This window comes from Aureobasidium pullulans (assembly GCF_000721785.1).
Source record: "Aureobasidium pullulans EXF-150 unplaced genomic scaffold scaffold_22, whole genome shotgun sequence".
In the NCBI taxonomy this organism is placed as follows: domain Eukaryota; kingdom Fungi; phylum Ascomycota; class Dothideomycetes; order Dothideales; family Saccotheciaceae; genus Aureobasidium; species Aureobasidium pullulans.
The window spans coordinates 153,058-169,498 of record NW_021941042.1 but is presented as its reverse complement, the minus strand read 5'-3'; the positions used below and the strand labels follow the sequence as shown (position 1 = coordinate 169,498).

Genomic DNA, 16,441 nt, shown 5'->3' with positions numbered 1-16,441 from the left:
TTTGCTATCGATATACACTACTAGCTTATGATAATAAAAGCGTCCTGTCAAGTAAAAGTGGTGTGAAAACAAGAGGTTTCGGAAAACAGTGCTTATCCCCGCCAAATTTGCCGTCCGGAGAGTTGTTGGCTGCATGAGTATGGAGGCAATGTCATCAAATGTGCCTTTATCTATCCTGTCCTATCCTATCATCAATATCATACATGAGATACTCAGTTTACAAAACTGGGATGCTCTATTCATCAGCACCATCCTCTTCGTCGTCCTCGTCGTCATCATCGATAACCTCAACAGCGCCAATGACATCCCATCTATCTCCTTTAGCGCTCTCGCTGACATACTTGACGAATCTCAAAACACCTCTGTCTCTAAGAACAACAGACAAAGTGTTCCAGTTCGCCGGGTTCGAGAATAAGATACCATCATCTTCTTCATTGCCAGCTTGATAGATGGCAGGATCCGCAGCCTTCTTCTTGTGTTTGGCAGCACGGCGGTTTCCAGCTCCTGTCGCTGAAGCAGCATTGGGTGGGATATTGACGCCGTGGTCAGAGTGTGCATCATCGTCATCATCCTCATCTTCATCGTCGTCGTCACCGGCCATGTAGAGTTCGTAGCCGCCTACATTGTCTTCCTCGTCTTCCTTTGCAGGTTCCTTGGCTTTTGCTTTTGCTTTCTTGCTGTTCTTCTCCTTCACCTCCTCCTCCCCCTCTTCCTCTTCTTCGTCAGCGCCCCAGCCCTTGGAAGGTGTGACGTTCAGACAGTATTCAAGTTGTGCTTCGGGCTTGTTGTAGCCGGTCGCCAAGGTGTAATCCAAGCTCTTGCGGAAACGACGGGCGAGAATGCTGCTCTTGGCCAGAGTGAGACCAGTTGCCAGACTCAGCCACTTGCGGAAAGCGAGAGAAGGGAGGAACTTGTTGAGGAGCTCGTCGTAAGCAGAGGAAGTGTCTGCGGCAGCACGGTCGGCATGCTTGAAGCGGTAACGGTGCTTGTGGGGAGGAGTTGCCGTAGCCCAGCCATTTGTCGCAGGCTCGGTCTTGCCGTCGTGAAGTTCGATATCTTTGCGTAGACGAGCGGAGAATTTCTTGGAGAGGAAGTTTGCGAGTTGCAGACTTGATTCTTCGGCGAAGAGTTCAGAGAGCTCCTCGACTGTGTCGGGTGTGAGGTATTGCGGTGTCATGTACTGGATCAAGAAGTCCATGTCCTTTTCGTCAAACTCGACTTCCTCCTCTTCTGCATCTTCGGCCTTGTTTGTGTCTTCGTCGTAATCGATCCATTGTTCTTGGGGTAGGTCGAATTCGTCGTTCTTGCTCTGCAGCTGTTGCAGGGAACTGCGCTCGGCCAGCTTCTCCTCGAGTCCTGGCTCGAAACCTTCTTCTCCCTCTTGCGGAATGTGGAACCAGCCGGAGATGGCCATGCGAATACGACCACCATCATCCTCGCTCTCACCCTCCTTGCGCTTGAGAACTTCTTCGACATCGTGGAAACTCTGACCAGGTTGGACAGTGAAGAAGGAAAGTTGGTTCCAGGCGGGTGGGATGACCTTTGTGAAGTCGTAGTGTGGGACTCTGACCTTCTTGCCATCGCTATCGGTCTTTTCCTCGGTAGGATACAGACGCAATGCGCCGCCCCAGTTGGCCTGCCACGGCTTGTCCGGGTCGGTCAAGTATAGAATGTAGCTGACTCTTCTAGTGCCGATAACGTCATCGTGGCATAGCAAGTGACAGCCAGGTGCGTATACATTGACAGCCATATCCGTCTTCTTTCCTGACAATGGGCCAGCGCCCGAGACTTCCGAGACCCATGCGCGGAATTCGGCCGAGTAAAGCGAGTCGCGAAGGGTGAGCAGCGATGGCAGCAGCTTGAGAGCGGAAGGATCGAGACCAGAAAGGTTGGCGAGATCACCGGACTGGTGGATCTTGTAGATGTCGGTTTCCTTGGGCGTGAAGTGGACATTGTCGATGATTTCGCGACGAACGGAGCGGAGGAGGGAGTCGTTGATCAGGCCAGACACAACTGTGTGCAAGTATCTGTAGACTGTCAGATTTGGGAGTACAGACAGATATCTGGTGCGACATACGGCCCACTCTGGGCATAGTCTTCGCGGTATTTTGTGACGACATCCTTGTCAAACAGCTTGTCGCCAAAGTTTGCATGAACCTCAGCTTGCGACTTTGCAGTCTTCTTGACAGGCACGTTGGCGTCAGTGCCGTTGCTTTCGTGCTTTCTCTTGACCATTGTTTCGGTCTGCTGTGTACTGTATGAGGAGGGTGCGGACAGCAACGCGATCGAAAAAAAAAAAGTAGATTCGAAGGGTCCAGCAGCTCGACGGGCGAGTCCCCACACCAAGTGAGCATCAGCTGAATGACCTGAGTGGACACGCCATGTCCGTATATTCCCGTATCGCAATTCTTGGCCATTGCACACTTTATCCCTCGACTATCGAAAGAGCGTACTCGAGGGAGTTAGGATTTGAAAGAAAACAAAGTGTATAAAAGAGGCCTCGACGCGTCAAGCGGTGGCCATGTTACTAAACCAATTACTGGCGCATGGTGGTGCTAGACTAAGAAGCATAAGTTCGTCAAGGACAAAGGAGAACGACGAGGACCCTGCGAAGAAGGGGCGCTGACTGTAGACGAAGACGGAAGGAAATCAAAAACATAGGATGAAGCAATCCCAGCCTCCCGACCTGAGCAAAAGATGCGTGTATGCCGTGCCTCCCTCGGTCTGTTCTAGCTTGCATTATGCATATTGCTCTTTCCTTTGGTATGTGGGGACTGAGTGAGGTATTGCATGTCGAGCATCTCGACATACTTGGGTGAATGGTCGACGTGTTTAACAGCAGTCTTCTGCGCATTCGCCTGTTTCATTACTGTCAGTTGCATGTTCGTCGTGTACTCGGGAGGACGTCAAAACTTACAGCAGTCGGCGCAACACTCGCAACCCTCTTCACAGACGAAACAACAGCAGAGTACTGCCAAGCTGTTCCAATGTGTTAGTCCTTGTATGCACCTCTCTCTTGTGATCCGACGGCTCTTACCAGGACATCAGGCATCCGCGGTCCTTCTTTTGGGGTGCTTGTTGCATGGGGGGAGGTCCTTGCTGGTAGCCCATCTGCGCGTCGCATTAATGATTTGTTCATCCACCGAATAATTCGAGTCGTACCTGTTGCTGAGGAGGGTAGTACTGGCCCTGGGGAGGTCCGCCATACTGGCCTTGAGGGGGACCATATTGACCCTGAGGAGGTCCATAGTAGCTGTGACTCGGTCAGCGAGACCATCCAATCTGAGACGAGATTACATTGCGACATACGCCTGCTGGGGCTGCTGAGGGTAGTAGTTGGACATGTTGATGCGATTAACCTAGGTGCGATTGTGACAGTTGCGAAAGATCGATTTGTCGAAGTGAGAATAGGAAAGAACAAATAGAACTGTGGCGCCAAAGAAGTCAGCTTTCGGTCCGCCTGATTTTAGATGTTGTTACGCGTCCCCCCATCTCGTAGTACTGGCCAATACGGTCTTGGGCCTGCCGCTACCCGATTTCCCCTTGGCGCCACATCTGTCAAGACCGACTCACCTTGGAATGTTCCTTCTCCGTTGCTTGTTAGAGATGGTGGATAAAGCCGATCTGGAGGGAGATGCGATTTCTGTATGGAGAGTGATCGTCCTATTGCCTGCTGACTTGTTCTTGTGCGGAGACGGCTCGAACTGTGATGGGCACTAAGGGTCTGGTTGATGTCACTGTGGCTTGTCGCTTGTTGCTTCGATGCGAGAGAAAGCTTGTGTGATTTGCTTGTGCAAGTCTTGGAATGTGAATGTTGATACTTGTGATGGCTCGCCGACCATCAAGAGATACTTCTGTTTATATAGATACCAGCTTGCCGGAGATGCTCGCTATCATCTCCCGAACCGTTTGACGTATTTGACAAACAAGAGCATGCGTATATCTTACTGAGCCACCATTTCCATCACAGCTGTGCAAAGCTCAGCCACTGCAGCGGTGCAAGCCAAATCGACGCACCCAGACCTCTCTCCAAAAAACAGCGCTCCCGAAACATGTGCTCGGAGCCTGTCAGACACGCTTGTCTCGAGTACTTGCAGCTCTTCGGCATCCGCGGCCGCCTTGATGTTCGTGTACCTAACATCGTGCAGTGATGCAGTCCGCGGTTACATACTTCCATTGCTTAAAAACACGAGCTCCTGAGTCTAAACACGCATGGAAGTGGAGTTTTGAGAGAATTTTTGAAATGTGTTTACTCGAATACCAAGACATTATCGTAGCTATAACCGAATAGAGCAGCCGATTAACCTCGTTGTTGGTTCTTTTGCTTGTAAGACTGTCGTGAGACGCCGCCCTGATGTTGTCCACCGAAATGGAAGTATAACGAAAAGCGACAGAAAACCACAAAACAGACCAGACCATCAGAAATACTCCTCAGAACTCCTCAGAACTCCATCCACGATAGCAAAGAAAAAGAACAAACAGTCTACCTCAAAAGCCTCGAGTGCTTTTGATTCCTCCCGTATGTTAGATAGAGATACACCCCGGTATGCGAAAAACTCCGTATATTGTCCCTTCCGTGGCAGTGCCAGATGCATCCCACCTTCAAAGCATTAGACTCCAGCTTGCGCCCCATTATCGTCGTTCGGTCGTAGGTGGCGGTCTTGAAAAGGATCTGCGGATCGAATTCTCGCATCCCCTCCTGCTGACCCTAGATTTGCACCTGTACGTGGATCCTTCTAATGATGCCTGGGACCGTTGCCATACTCGACGCCCTGCATTCCTTGGGGAGCGGTGCCAGGAGCATTGTAATGCTGCGATGGCGGAGGTCCGGCATTCATCGATGGCAGAGAGAATTGGCGAGGCTGCCCATTTGCGTAAGCCTGAGCATTAGCTTGCGACATCTTCGACGTGTATGCGCCGTAGATTTGAGGGTTGTTCGGCTCCAAGGCTCTGAGACGTTCCGCCATGACTGAAATCTCGGTTTGAAGGTTGTCAATCGTTGCTTGAGCATCACGGTAGTAGTCTGATACTTCGCGGAGACGGTTGACCTCCTGAACAAGGCCTCTTTCCTGTGATTGCGTGTTTTTGATGTGCTCAATAGCTGAAAGAATGTCAGTATACGGTTTATTGTGAGCTTCTTTGACTAGGCTTACCCTTTGTCAAGATCTCCCACTTGCTGGCCTTTGCACCACCGTTGGTTGGGACAGCCCTGTTGAGCTCCTCGAACAAATCCTTCATTTCACTTCTGCGCTTGCGTTCTGCGAGTTTGTGACTGATTCGAAGTTCTGGAGTGCGGCTGTAGTTGCCAGAACCTGCGTTGGCCTCGTTTTGGATGGCAGAGATTCTGTGTTGCTGATGCATGCTATGGTGATGATGAGTAGGCGTGTCATCATCGAACCTTCTCTGGCCATAAGGAAGACCTTCGCCGTTGGAGAAGATGCTGCTTCTGATGGAGGAGGCTGCGTAGCTGTTGGTCCTGGAAATACTATGACGGTCGGACTCCTCGCTGCTCGATTCGCGTCTGGATTCTTCAGCGATCGGATCGTCGGGGAAAGCCCAAGCGTGACCGGGGGTGGGCTTTGAGGCCATTGGATCGGGAGCACCAGGAACTCGAGAAGCGCCGACAATGGGAGGCGCAACTCTTGGGCCAGTGCCACCACGAATACTGTTGCGACCACTTAGAGGCGAGAGAGGGTTTCCATTGTTGGGACGGCGGAGACTAGCAGCTAGTGACACTTGGGAGCCATTCTGGCTGTCGTAGGGCGAAGCGCCATTGTTGTTGAGGCGCAGGTCAGTCATTCCAGCGTGGATGACTCGGCTGTCGATACTACTTCTGCGCGAGTCGTGATGGAAGTCAACGCTTCCACGATTGCCGGCGTCAAAGGTTTGATTGATCGACGGCAGCATAGCACTGGGTTGTTGTTGCTGGTGCTGGTGTTGAGACAGCCTGTTAGACGTCGGTGTGTTCGGTATCGAGTTTCTTGATTGAGAGTCGTCCGGGTTCAGCAAGGTCGACACCTGAAGAGATGGGTTGTTCATGTACTCAACAGCTGGGAAAAGTCAGTATTGCTCATGAAGCTTAAATTTTACGAGGTAGCTCTGTCGAAGCTATAGCTAAGAGCCCCGCAGACTTGAAGAACTCGACTGCAAATGCTCCGATACTCGAGCAGATAGACCGTGTGGGGGCAGGGATATGACTTACGCTTCATCTGAGGATGTATCGGCGGCCATGTTCCCGAGTCCCTTGAGGGAAGATGCGAAGGCTGGCGGTTCTGGGGAGAGTACTGGTTGGAGCTGGGCAGACCGTTCGTCAGAGCGGCGATGGAAGGCAGCGTCTGAGATGGCGAAGGCTGCTGAGGGTGATGGTGATCCGGTCTTGATTCTGCCATGATGTCGGAGATAAGAGGTTGAGCTTATTGTCAGGAGGGATTTGAATGGCAAGTTCGTGTCCAACGTTGTAGAACGCGAGAAAAAGAAGATCAGAAGATGGACTTCACGAGCAGAACACGAAGTGAAGAACCAGGCAAAGCGAAATCTGCTTTGTTTTTGCAGTGGGTCCTTGGGTCACCTGCTTTGAGCAAGATTGAGAGTGACTCCAGTAGCAAGGTCACCAAGCAAAGGCAGATTGAGATGCTGTCCAGTAGAAAACCTGGAGAACGTAAGTGGTCCGCTCAAATTAACGCTCACGTGCCCCACCCACGAAAACTAGAAAAACAATTGATGGGGAGAGGAAGCAGAAAATGCATACCTTTATGGAAATTCCAGAGGATAAAAGGATGAGGACAGGAGGATGCAGAAGAGTTGCGGAGGCGCCGACAACGTGGAGACGTCGATGAGGATCCTCAAAAGCGGATGTGGCTGCAGAGATGGCGTGTGCGCACGCAAAGAGAAAATGTATGCGGCGGTTTAAACGGTGTTGTAATAGGCGTCGTTCATGAAAAGGATGCCAACGCTTGGTTCCGAAACCAATACGGTGGTGTTCAGCTAGACCGATGCGCTTCAGATCCTTCGTCGTTCCTCGAAAGGACTTGAGAGGAAGAAAAAAGGAAGAAAAAAAGAAGCCGAAACTGCCTCGACGAGAGGTCTCGAGGTCAGAGACAGGCGAGAGGTGCAATTGATCCACACGGTGCGCTGATCGGAGCTTGAAAAGAAGATTGCAGCAGAAGTGGCAGCAAGAGCATCAGACTCCGGTTGCCGTTTGACAAGGAGAGGTGATTGGATACACGGGTTCCGTCGTGCTGTCAAATGTTTGGCCAGGTGCTGGGATGACTAGAGCGTGGTGTGAGGGGGTGCTGCCTTTGTCCGTCAGAGCGTGCCTTGCATTCGACGCTGGCCCGATTTGCGCAACGCGCCGAAAGGAAAAAGTCGAGTGTTGCGGGAGCTGAAACAATGGGTTTCGAAGTGTGCGAGGAGCAATGCCGCCAGAAGCTGCAGAATCCGGGTAAATTGATATGTCGAGAGGGCGGCGGTAAGGATCTGATGGAGTGGGAAGAGGGAGAAATGGTTCACAAGAGTTACGCCAGAAAGGTGAGCAAGAGTAGTAACGTGTATCGCGTGAAAAGAGGAAACTATGTAGAGCCTCGGAATGGTCTCTGGGATCGTCAACGAAACTCACAGCAAGCACGTGGTTTGTGTCTAGCCCGGCCCTGCGCCGCGCGAACCCTGCAAAATAGCGGGAACCAAAAGCACCTAAGGGCGAGGTGGATTTTCTTGGGCTCCTAAACCATTCGGCCGTAAACACATCAAGGCTCCGCTTTCCATGTCTCATTGCCGCGACGTGCACGGGATCTACCTGACAGGGACAAGACTGGCGATTTGGAAGCATCGTATTTCGTTTATACACATCAGGATCTAGTATGTACGAAGAAGATACACAACAAATCTACCCCATGTTCGCCCGGGATTCACCAATGTGCATGTCCTATGTACTGTACATGTGGACTAGCAGATGTTGCAGCCGGAAGACGATGCAGCATGGCAACTCCTCGCGGCGTCAGGAAATGAGAGGCCTCGAGTGGTGCTGCAGCGGAGAATTTTCATGCTGCTGATGCTGATGCTACTGCCTGTCGCCGATCAGACGGCTCTACCTATCCGGAGGCCAAGGACGAAACAATTGCGTGGAGGACAGGGAGAGAGAAACCATACATCTTCAGGCGGTCCAGAAAGGCCACTCGTGTTGATTCGTCCTTCCCCAGCGTTGGAAACGGGGAACCAATCGGCAGGGTTGCGTGACAAGATCGACTTCCGCGTGAGCCGAGTAGATTGAATGGAAAATCAGTTCATCAATCAATCGTCTTGTTGTCCTGCTGCCCGTTGTCAAGCGCCTAAAAGCATGAATATACTGCCCGGTTCTGGCCCAACGCACGCCAGGGGCTGCGGACTGAGAAGAGGGAGGGTGGTCCACTCTTGTGCGCCCGTACGGTCACGACAGGGCGCATTGCAGGCTACTCTTCATCACCCTGGTTGCCGGAAGAAGGAGAGAGCGTGTCACAGGCAAAGGAACGAGAGCAGCTACATCAACCGTGCCCTCTGCTGCTAAGCCATTCGAGGGACTTTCAACATTGGTGAGGCCTCCCCACCTTGCCTGTGTTACAGATACATGGCGATATGCGGTGCGGCTAATGCACGTCATCTGCAATCCGAGCTGTGGTGTTGGGTGTCCCGGCCAGTCATCGCATCCCTCATGATTCAAGAGATCATGGGGTGGTGAAAGTTACCAAGGAAACTCGACTCTGTGGACATCTGGGCGCTGAGCATTTCTCCGGCTCGTGTCGCACAGCTATCGCGTGGACCTTCAAGGTGGCGCGCCTCGATACGATTTCGGAGTTGGATTCAGATTGACGTGCAAACAGAACCCCTCGTAAGTTGACAAAATATGCATGAGAGAAAGCATATGCTTTTTGATCCTTCACCTTTCGACGTGATCGATGCGGCCCAAACGGTTCGTATATGTCATGATAGAAGCGGTCGGCGTTTGGTCAAGAAAGATCAGCACTCAGCCCGAAGTAAGATCCAAGTGATGAACAACGTGGGCCGCACGCGGCGAAGGGGGAAGAAAAGCCACAAGCCCGAAAACAGGACCGGCGGGAACTCGAGATCTTCAACTCTTTTTGCTTCCTAAACCTCGATTTCATGTCAGCGTCGGCCAAGCAGGATCCGGATCGGCTTTTCTTCCGCCACTAAGCGGTTGTAACCTCGCGAGGTCAAGTCTGCTCGTCCGGATTCAGAAGGTGGTCAATCTGTCTTGACTTTTAGGAGACAAGGAAAAGCCACAACCGCAGCACATGGCTTAGGCTGGCCAAAAGGTTGTCGGTCAAGACCGGGCTCCACGTCTGAGATCAGTCTAGTAGAAACAAAACACATGCACATGGTTTACCAAGGATCAGGGCTTCAACGGGCAGATTGAAAAGTAAAAAGATTTTGGTATGGATGGTTACATGAATAGATAAACGCATCTTCATGACGTTTCTACCGTTCGATGCGCTGAGTCACTAGCTCGGGAGAGACAAGTTTTAGCTCGCACGTATTCATCGTTGTGGCCACATGGGCAGCTGCAGAAAAGTACATAGCTAGACCACCGGCACGTTTGTCTCTGATCATGAACTTGAGCTTAAGCAGAGTCGTTGAGTCAGAAGGACAACGGTTCGGCCATGATCGGGCAAGCCCATGATTCGTTGTACGGACGTAAGAGTGACAGGGGTCTCTGTTGTTTTCAAACACGGGGTTGTTGAGTGGAAATTGGCCGACAGCAGAGACGGACAGCCTTATGGGTGGCCATGGCTAGGCCACCCACCCATGTGGACAACCAGAGCTGTCTTGTTGATAGTGATACACCGGGTGTTACACACATAGGATCGTGACATGTTTTGACATGCAGACAGAGCGTCATGTGCGCGGGACGGACCGCAATAAGAGAGTCGTTAATCTCGCAGGGTTTTGGGCGAGCAGATGGCGGTGGGTCAGGGCCCATATGGCCACCAGGTAGAGGACCGCGGTATGTACAAGAGGGTGTGTGGATTGTTAGGCGTGTTGCAGCAAAGTTGTTGGTGGAGGGCGACGCAGAAACGTCGGCGAGAAGTTTGTGCATGAAGAGCATCAGGCGGTAAACGGTGACCTTGTCGAGCTGGCAGGTGATCAAGGGCGGACGAGATAGGCGGCCAGAGCTCTGTCAAACTTGTCGACGCGGATTGGCATCTCGAGGCTGTAGAAGGGGTTTGCCATGACGTAGTCGGCATAGATGTCGTAACATCTGCGAGCGATTTGATCGGTATTTGGTTGCTCAGGGCTGGTGAAGACGAGGAACTTTGTGCCGGTGGGAGTTTGGAAGCAGGTCAGGCGAAAGTGCGACGACTCGAGCGACTGGATGCCGGTGTTCTGGTTTGCACGGTTTCCCGGAGGTGCAGGAGGAGGTGCGACGGGAGACAGAGAGCGCGAGATGGCATGGATGCCGTGAAAGGTGCCGGCGAGGATGAGATAGTCGTTGGAGTTGAGCTGCTGGAGTCCCGGCGCAAAGTTGCGGTTGTAGATGAGTCCACCGGCCTTGTTGATGACGAGCAGTGCGAAGACGACCCTGGAAAGAGAAGGTGGTCAGCTATGCTCCATGTCCTGTCAAGCTCTTCCATATGCTTACATGGTGAATTGCGCGCGACTACGACAGTCGATTGTCCAGCTGTCTCAATGAGCTCCTCAGCGCGAACGAGCAGCCAACAATGTGGAGAGGGCGGTGTGGACCTTCAGCAGCGACGCCGTGCCCGCCCCAGTGCCCCTCGCAAACACCTTGGACCCTTTGCAACTTCTCGACGAATCGTCACCAGCCAATTCGCAAACCTCTGTCTTTCTTTCTGATCCAGTCTTACGGCATGAAGATCGAGACATATCTAGAAGCAGAGGTTTGAGACGTATATGCCTCCTTGATTTCACTCTCACGCGTGTTGTCTGGCTAAGCAAGCGCCGTGCTGCCCCGCGCTGCAACTCCCTCTCGGCGGCAGCTTGCAGCAATCATCCCACCGACCGAATTGTTGCCCTCTTTGCAGCATTACAACCGCAGCACACTCTTCACTCTGTCTACTCTCTTGGCGCTTCAACTCTGCCATCTGACATGCTATCTGATTAGCATTCTTCCCCATTCACTTACACAACTTCTTTGATCTCCTTGCAAACTCCATACTCGCTCGCCCGACATGGTGAACAACTCATCCACCATACGCGTTCTTCGGGCAAGTATACAGGTACCTTTTGCCCGCCAAACGTCTAACCACCTTTCCAGGAGATCAAAGAACTCCAGACTGGCTCCGATCTTTGTGCGTCTACCGTCCTTCTGCCACATACAGATCATCCGAGCTGACTACGCTAGCGCTTGCTGTCGCCCACCGTGAAGATGATGTTCGTACCGTGCGCTGCCTCATCGTCGGACCTTCGGATACGCCTTACGAGTTCGGCTTCTTCGAGTTCAAGGCAAAGTTCGGGGACGCATACCCTGTACAACCTCCGTCCGTGAGATGCTTGACCACTAATGGCGGTCGCTGCCGCTTCAACCCAAACATATATGCCACTGGCAAAGTCTGCCTCAGTATTCTTGGTGCATATCTCTACGTTGCATACTTTCCATGTGTCACTAACCAAGTACAGGTACATGGCGCGGTGAGGAAGGCGAGCAGTGGAGTACTGCTCAAGGCATCGAGAGTGTGCTTATCAGCATCCAAAGTCTCATGAGCTCGAACCCTTATGAGAACGAACCTGGTTTCGAACACATCAAGGTCACTGCGAAGGAGGCAGAGGCATATGCACAGAAGGTTGGTACACACACTTTCACATGCACCCACGCTCAGATTGCCATCTGCGATCCTCTCTTTGGTCTTTCCATGGAATCTCAGGAGACAACATCATCACTAGGAGAAGGTACCGAACGCGATGGGTTTTACGATGCTGACTATCTTCTGCAGGTCCGCCATGAAACTCTCCGAATCACTGTGCTGCAACGACTAGAAACGCTGCTTGAAATAGCTGACGATGACCACATAACGACTGCCGCGGACTTGAGTACACCCCCTGCTGATTACGACGATGATGGTGTCAAAGAGTACGATCCTTCCGCCGATGGCTACACCGAGTCGGATCCTGACGCTCTCTTCCACCCATTCGCCGACCTATACAAGCGCCGCTTTATCTGGTACTACGATGCATACCTCAAGTCGATCGATGATGCCTCTGCCAAAATCAAGGACGGTACGGCATTCGTAGGTACACCTTTCGAGTACGGCACCAACGATATGCGCGGCAAGTTTGCTTACGCCTCTCTCAAGACTCGCTTTCTGCGTGTCTACGAGGCGCTTGAGGCAGAGAAGGACAGTTGGGCGACGGAGGGCAAAGCAGCATTCACCAAGGAGCACGGTACGGCCATGAACCTCAATCATCAATTCGACTCGTTGCGCAACCACTACTCTCGAAGCAATGGTCCGTCCGTCGAACTCAGCCTCGTCGACGGCAACCCCTTCGTCTGGACGCTCACCTTCTTTGGCCCTTCAGAGACAGACCTCTACGGCGCAACCATCAACGTACGCCTACACTTCCCCTTTAAGTTTCCAGATCAACAGCCGCGAGTCACTGTCCTTACACCACTCTTTCACCATCGCATCAGCTCCACCACGAAAGCACTCTGCTACTTCCCTACCAAGCTCTTCAGCGTCCAGAACCACATCGAGAGCATCATGGCCGCCATCGTCGAGGAGAACCCATCCTACGACCCACGCGCACTTGTCAACCCCGCCGCATCAGTATTGCGCTGGGGTGATGAAGCCGGCAAGAAGTTGTATAGACGCAAACTTCGCAGGAGCGTACAGGACGCCATGGAGAACTGCGATGAGTTCTAGCGGGTGACGCACACATTCACACGGTCTTAATTTTGGTTCCTGACAACGGGTCTTGAACATACTGGTATACCCCTTTCTTTTTCACAGCGATGGCGTTCTGGGAAAATCAACTGGTCTCGGATGGACGGTTCGAGGAAAGACTTTCTGTTCCATTCTTTCCTATTTCAGTCTTGTCGAAATTCGACAAGATGGGACTCTCATAGCTGAATATACTCCACATTTTCACTTCCACTGATTCATGTCTTCTCTTGCTTCCGAGTAGGGATGGGTTAGATTTGATTTGAACCCATGAACTCGCGATATTTCAACAACCACACTGACCGGACAGATAGAGAACTCCAAAAGTCAGTCGCTGCAAGGAGTGCATTCGAAGCTGGATAGAATAATATCATGAGAAGTCTTCTCTAATGCCATCGACAAATCATAACGTCCAGCGCGCGAGACTACTGATGGGCAAGGGTTCTGAATGACCGATCGTTGGAATACTCGAGGTTCAGAAGTTGACGTTATTGAGATGTCAACCGAAGTCAAGTGAAGCTAAGTTTGTAGGTAGGGCAGCCTCGCTCCTTCCATCGTGTAGTAGTCATGCATCGGCACAACCACATTTCACTCTGAGTTCTTCTCGGAATTCCTTATCTCACAAAGACGCAACCTCCTGCTAATTTTACAGCATCTCCTGACCCATCCTGCTGCAAACTTGCTCCAACCAGCGACATCAACAATGATGAATCCATTCTTCGTCCATGGTTCTTCCACCAGAACTCCGTCTCATGATCTACACATACGTCCTCTCCTCAATCTCGAGGAACATCTTTCTCCACCCTCTCCCCTCGACTTCGAAAGAACTACAAGCAGAATACCCTACCCCTTGCACTCAAGAACCAAGTTATAGAGGTAACTATTCGAGAACACTTTGCCTTGGTATTATTGAATTGTGCATCCGCTCCTTACAATCTCATAAACAACATGGCATTGGGCCATGAGAATTGGGACATTTTTTCTAGCTTCGACGCTCGCGAAAGATGTCTTTGGGCATTGTTGAGGATTGAGCTTTGAGCTCGAGATACGGTTGTCAGAGTTTATGATGTCCTGGTGTAGAGGAGAAGATGGTCAAGTTGATGTCTTAGATTCATCGGAGGAGGACTGAATGGAGCCGGGTTATGATAGTGTGTTAAAGGGGGTATTCGTTGGTGGAAGATGTGTGGGGGATCAAGAGAGTTTGAGCCGGCTATGATGAACGAGATTGTTGAAGGCTGTGCAGAATCTACGCGTATCGGATTGAGATCACCACACGAGATGGACATGTTGATGGAAATCACGGTTCGATGGTATTCAGCTCTAATCTCTCGGCTCCAACAGAACAAGGATGGTGTTGAGCCGTTTCAGACCCGGGTGAGAGTCTTCGACCAAGCAAGGATGTAACCACCTGGGCGATCGCTCTCGAAGTCACCTGAGACATCCAGTAGTTTACCAGAGGTTGTCGCGCCAGTTCGCAGGACTCTTCATGTCTCAAATTTCTTGCTGCAGGTATAACCCTGACTTGGCCTCAGACTCTTGAACCCATCGATCCCTCCTTCCCGTCTGCAACATGTTACACAGGATCACCCCTTTGATCCAACATCTTTCAACAGCAGAAACCTGGTTTTGAACCCGTCTGCAGTTTGTCAAACATGTCGCACCGTATCCTCCTTGCTGGAAGCCGTAGTCATGCACGGACGTGTTGAAGGAGTGGAAAAGAGCGCGGACGGGTGACGTGCGCCATGCATGTCGACCGTGTGGTGACTGTTCCGCTATTGGTCATTGCGGACGACATGTTGTTGGACAGCAACAGTGTGCGTGAACGTCGCGAGTTGCTGGGTTGATGAATACCAGGCGCGTAGATGGTGTCGCACGAAAGCAGGCGGGTTTCCCTTGCGCGCGAAGCACCGCCGGCGTGGTGCGCGCTCTGGAGGGAAGATGAAACAATGTTGTGACTCGGTTTGAGAGTGTCCGTGTCTCTGTTGGCCTGAGTTGCTTTGTTGAAGATTTTGTTCTTGCTCTTTCTGGTCAGGTAGGACAGTGGACGGCGGAGGTCGAAGTTTGCTGATGAAGGTACGCGGTTTGGCTTCGTCGATCTTGCAGAGTCTTTGATGTTCTAGTATTTCTGCTGCTTTTGTTGTTGCCCTTCTCTTGCTGTGCAGTCATCTTGCCAACCTTCTGCTATCTTGCCGGTCAGGTTCTTCACAAACCCTTCAGCAAAACTCACCATCATGAAACTCAAAGCACTGTTCGTCATTTTCTCGCTCAGCATGCCTGTCTGCATGGCCACACCTGTTCCTCCCTGTAACACGGCACCCCTCACCGTCTCGGCCATCACCACCGTCGCCTCGGACAGCGCTTCTTGCGACGGTGCACCATTCCCAGCCGAGTGCGCAACTGCCACGAACGCGGCACCCTGGATCAACTTGGCCTTCCACACCTTTGGCATACACGCGTTTGGCACGCAGGCCGCTTTGCTGTCGCTCATGCTCTTCGAGTCCGGCTCTTTCAAGTACAACATCAACCATTATCCTGGTGTACCCGGACAGGGTACTCGCAACATGCAAAGTCCGGCCTTCAACTTGAAATACGCTGAGTGGCTGGCTGCAAATATGACAGGATCGGGTATCTCGACGCAGCAGGTGCAGAAAGCGCAGTCAGAGGGGCCGACACAGGTACTGGAGCTTGTGAACGGTGACCGGTGGGGTTTCGCTTCGGCAGCATGGTTTCTGGCAGCTCAGTGCGACGAGGAAGCCAGGAAGGGGCTCGTGGCTGCGACAGAGGATGGCTGGAACGCGTATCTGACAGACTGTATCGGTACGACTGCAACTGAAGGCCGTACGACCATCTGGAAGAAGGCCATCGCGTTGGGCAAGTGGTAGACTGTTCTCATGAAATATCAACCTCAACCCTTCGCGCGTTCGGTATGTTGACCTGATGCATCGCGTCTGACAAATACGGTAGAAAGTGCTAGCAGGTAGGTCGTGATTATGCTTTATAGATGATCGCAAAACTTCACGAGCGCGTCGAGTACAGGAGAGAAGGAGCGACCGAAGCCAGAAACATGAGCGCGTTGCCAACAATCATCCAGCTCGCATCTTTTCCAGCCCACATCTCCCATAAACAAGAAAAATGCACGGTATCGATCATGGTTTCAGCGATGGACATCTCAGAAGCAATAATATCAATTACTGTATCAGGATGTCTCAAGAGTTAACTTCTGCTTGGGCAGCCCCTGAACCTGGATCAAGGCAGCTCGGCCACAAATCTCGTCTTCAAGCTCGCTGTCCATTTCCATACCACATCATTCTTTGCACCGAGACTATTCCTCCACCATATCATTGCGTAATGCCCATCATTGCCAGATAATGTTATGAAAGTTGTGCCTAACCCAAAAGTCACAGGGCTTCGTCTGCGTGATCTTTGTCCTGTCTGCGCTATCGGCGCGTATGACTCTTCAAGATAGGCGACAGAGAGCCTTCGTCTTGATTCGTGCGTCCGTCCGCCTCAGGTCAAGAGATGCGCAACGCAATGTAGCTCTTTCTTCCTCACAC

General features: G+C 51.8%; 7 protein-coding genes across 7 annotated transcripts; 3 read left to right on the top strand and 4 right to left on the bottom strand.

Moving 5' to 3' along the window:
* Positions 1–79: 79 nt before the first annotated feature.
* M438DRAFT_368296 (uncharacterized protein) lies at positions 80–2,284 on the bottom strand. Its single transcript, XM_029908034.1, has 2 exons — positions 2,078–2,284; positions 80–2,027 (listed from the first exon to the last, which is right to left on the bottom strand). The coding sequence occupies exons 1-2, from the start codon at positions 2,233–2,235 to the stop codon at positions 236–238; spliced, it is 1,950 nt and encodes a 649-aa protein (XP_029757024.1). The 5' UTR covers positions 2,236–2,284; the 3' UTR covers positions 80–235.
* Positions 2,285–2,485: 201 nt separating this feature from the next.
* Positions 2,486–3,744, bottom strand: M438DRAFT_348504 (uncharacterized protein). Its single transcript, XM_029906158.1, has 6 exons — positions 3,574–3,744; positions 3,310–3,427; positions 3,163–3,253; positions 3,038–3,111; positions 2,918–2,979; positions 2,486–2,858 (listed from the first exon to the last, which is right to left on the bottom strand). The coding sequence occupies exons 2-6, from the start codon at positions 3,342–3,344 to the stop codon at positions 2,833–2,835; spliced, it is 288 nt and encodes a 95-aa protein (XP_029757023.1). The 5' UTR covers positions 3,345–3,427; positions 3,574–3,744; the 3' UTR covers positions 2,486–2,832.
* Positions 3,745–4,577: 833 nt separating this feature from the next.
* M438DRAFT_103401 (uncharacterized protein) lies at positions 4,578–6,620 on the bottom strand. The gene is made up of 3 exons (XM_029898647.1): positions 6,203–6,620; positions 5,154–6,050; positions 4,578–5,101 (listed from the first exon to the last, which is right to left on the bottom strand). Exons 1-3 carry the CDS (start codon positions 6,387–6,389, stop codon positions 4,737–4,739), a joined length of 1,449 nt encoding a protein of 482 aa, XP_029757022.1. The 5' UTR covers positions 6,390–6,620; the 3' UTR covers positions 4,578–4,736.
* A 1,279-nt stretch (positions 6,621–7,899) lies between these two features.
* On the top strand, positions 7,900–8,589 carry M438DRAFT_348502 (uncharacterized protein; the record flags this gene model as incomplete). Its single annotated transcript, XM_029906157.1, has 1 exon — positions 7,900–8,589. A coding segment is annotated over exon 1 (313 nt), but the record flags the coding sequence as incomplete, so codon positions are not given.
* A 1,531-nt stretch (positions 8,590–10,120) lies between these two features.
* M438DRAFT_103212 (Sybindin-like protein) lies at positions 10,121–10,777 on the bottom strand. Its single transcript, XM_029898646.1, has 2 exons — positions 10,631–10,777; positions 10,121–10,570 (listed from the first exon to the last, which is right to left on the bottom strand). Coding segments are annotated over exons 1-2 (438 nt in total). The 5' UTR covers positions 10,633–10,777; the 3' UTR covers positions 10,121–10,134.
* A 403-nt stretch (positions 10,778–11,180) lies between these two features.
* On the top strand, positions 11,181–12,869 carry M438DRAFT_377168 (UBC-like protein; the record flags this gene model as incomplete). The annotated part of the gene is made up of 5 exons (XM_029908712.1): positions 11,181–11,216; positions 11,267–11,300; positions 11,354–11,578; positions 11,629–11,792; positions 11,943–12,869. 5 exons carry the CDS (start codon positions 11,181–11,183, stop codon positions 12,867–12,869), a joined length of 1,386 nt encoding a protein of 461 aa, XP_029757019.1.
* Positions 12,870–14,625: 1,756 nt separating this feature from the next.
* On the top strand, positions 14,626–15,771 carry M438DRAFT_348499 (uncharacterized protein; the record flags this gene model as incomplete). Its single annotated transcript, XM_029906156.1, has 1 exon — positions 14,626–15,771. Exon 1 carries the CDS (start codon positions 15,119–15,121, stop codon positions 15,767–15,769), a length of 651 nt encoding a protein of 216 aa, XP_029757018.1. The 5' UTR covers positions 14,626–15,118.
* Between the last annotated feature and the right edge of the window lie 670 nt (positions 15,772–16,441).

Excerpts from the sequence above, each read along its gene's own strand:
- M438DRAFT_368296 (XM_029908034.1), bottom strand. The coding sequence starts at position 2,235 with ATGGTCAAGAGAAAGCACGAAAGCAACGGCACTGACGCCAACGTGCCT. Across the intron at positions 2,028-2,077 it reads GACTATGCCCAGAGTGGGCC|ATACTTGCACACAGTTGTGT; the intron begins GTATGTCGCACC and ends GACAGTCTACAG.
- M438DRAFT_348504 (XM_029906158.1), bottom strand. The coding sequence starts at position 3,344 with ATGTCCAACTACTACCCTCAGCAGCCCCAGCAGGC. Across the intron at positions 3,254-3,309 it reads CCTCAGCAGCCCCAGCAGGC|CTACTATGGACCTCCTCAGG; the intron begins GTATGTCGCAAT and ends ACCGAGTCACAG. Across the intron at positions 2,980-3,037 it reads CGCGGATGCCTGATGTCCTG|CTTGGCAGTACTCTGCTGTT; the intron begins GTAAGAGCCGTC and ends ACATTGGAACAG.
- M438DRAFT_103401 (XM_029898647.1), bottom strand. The coding sequence starts at position 6,389 with ATGGCAGAATCAAGACCGGATCACCATCACCCTCAGCAGCCTTCGCCA. Across the intron at positions 6,051-6,202 it reads GATACATCCTCAGATGAAGC|CTGTTGAGTACATGAACAAC; the intron begins GTAAGTCATATC and ends GACTTTTCCCAG. Across the intron at positions 5,102-5,153 it reads GTGGGAGATCTTGACAAAGG|CTATTGAGCACATCAAAAAC; the intron begins GTAAGCCTAGTC and ends ACATTCTTTCAG.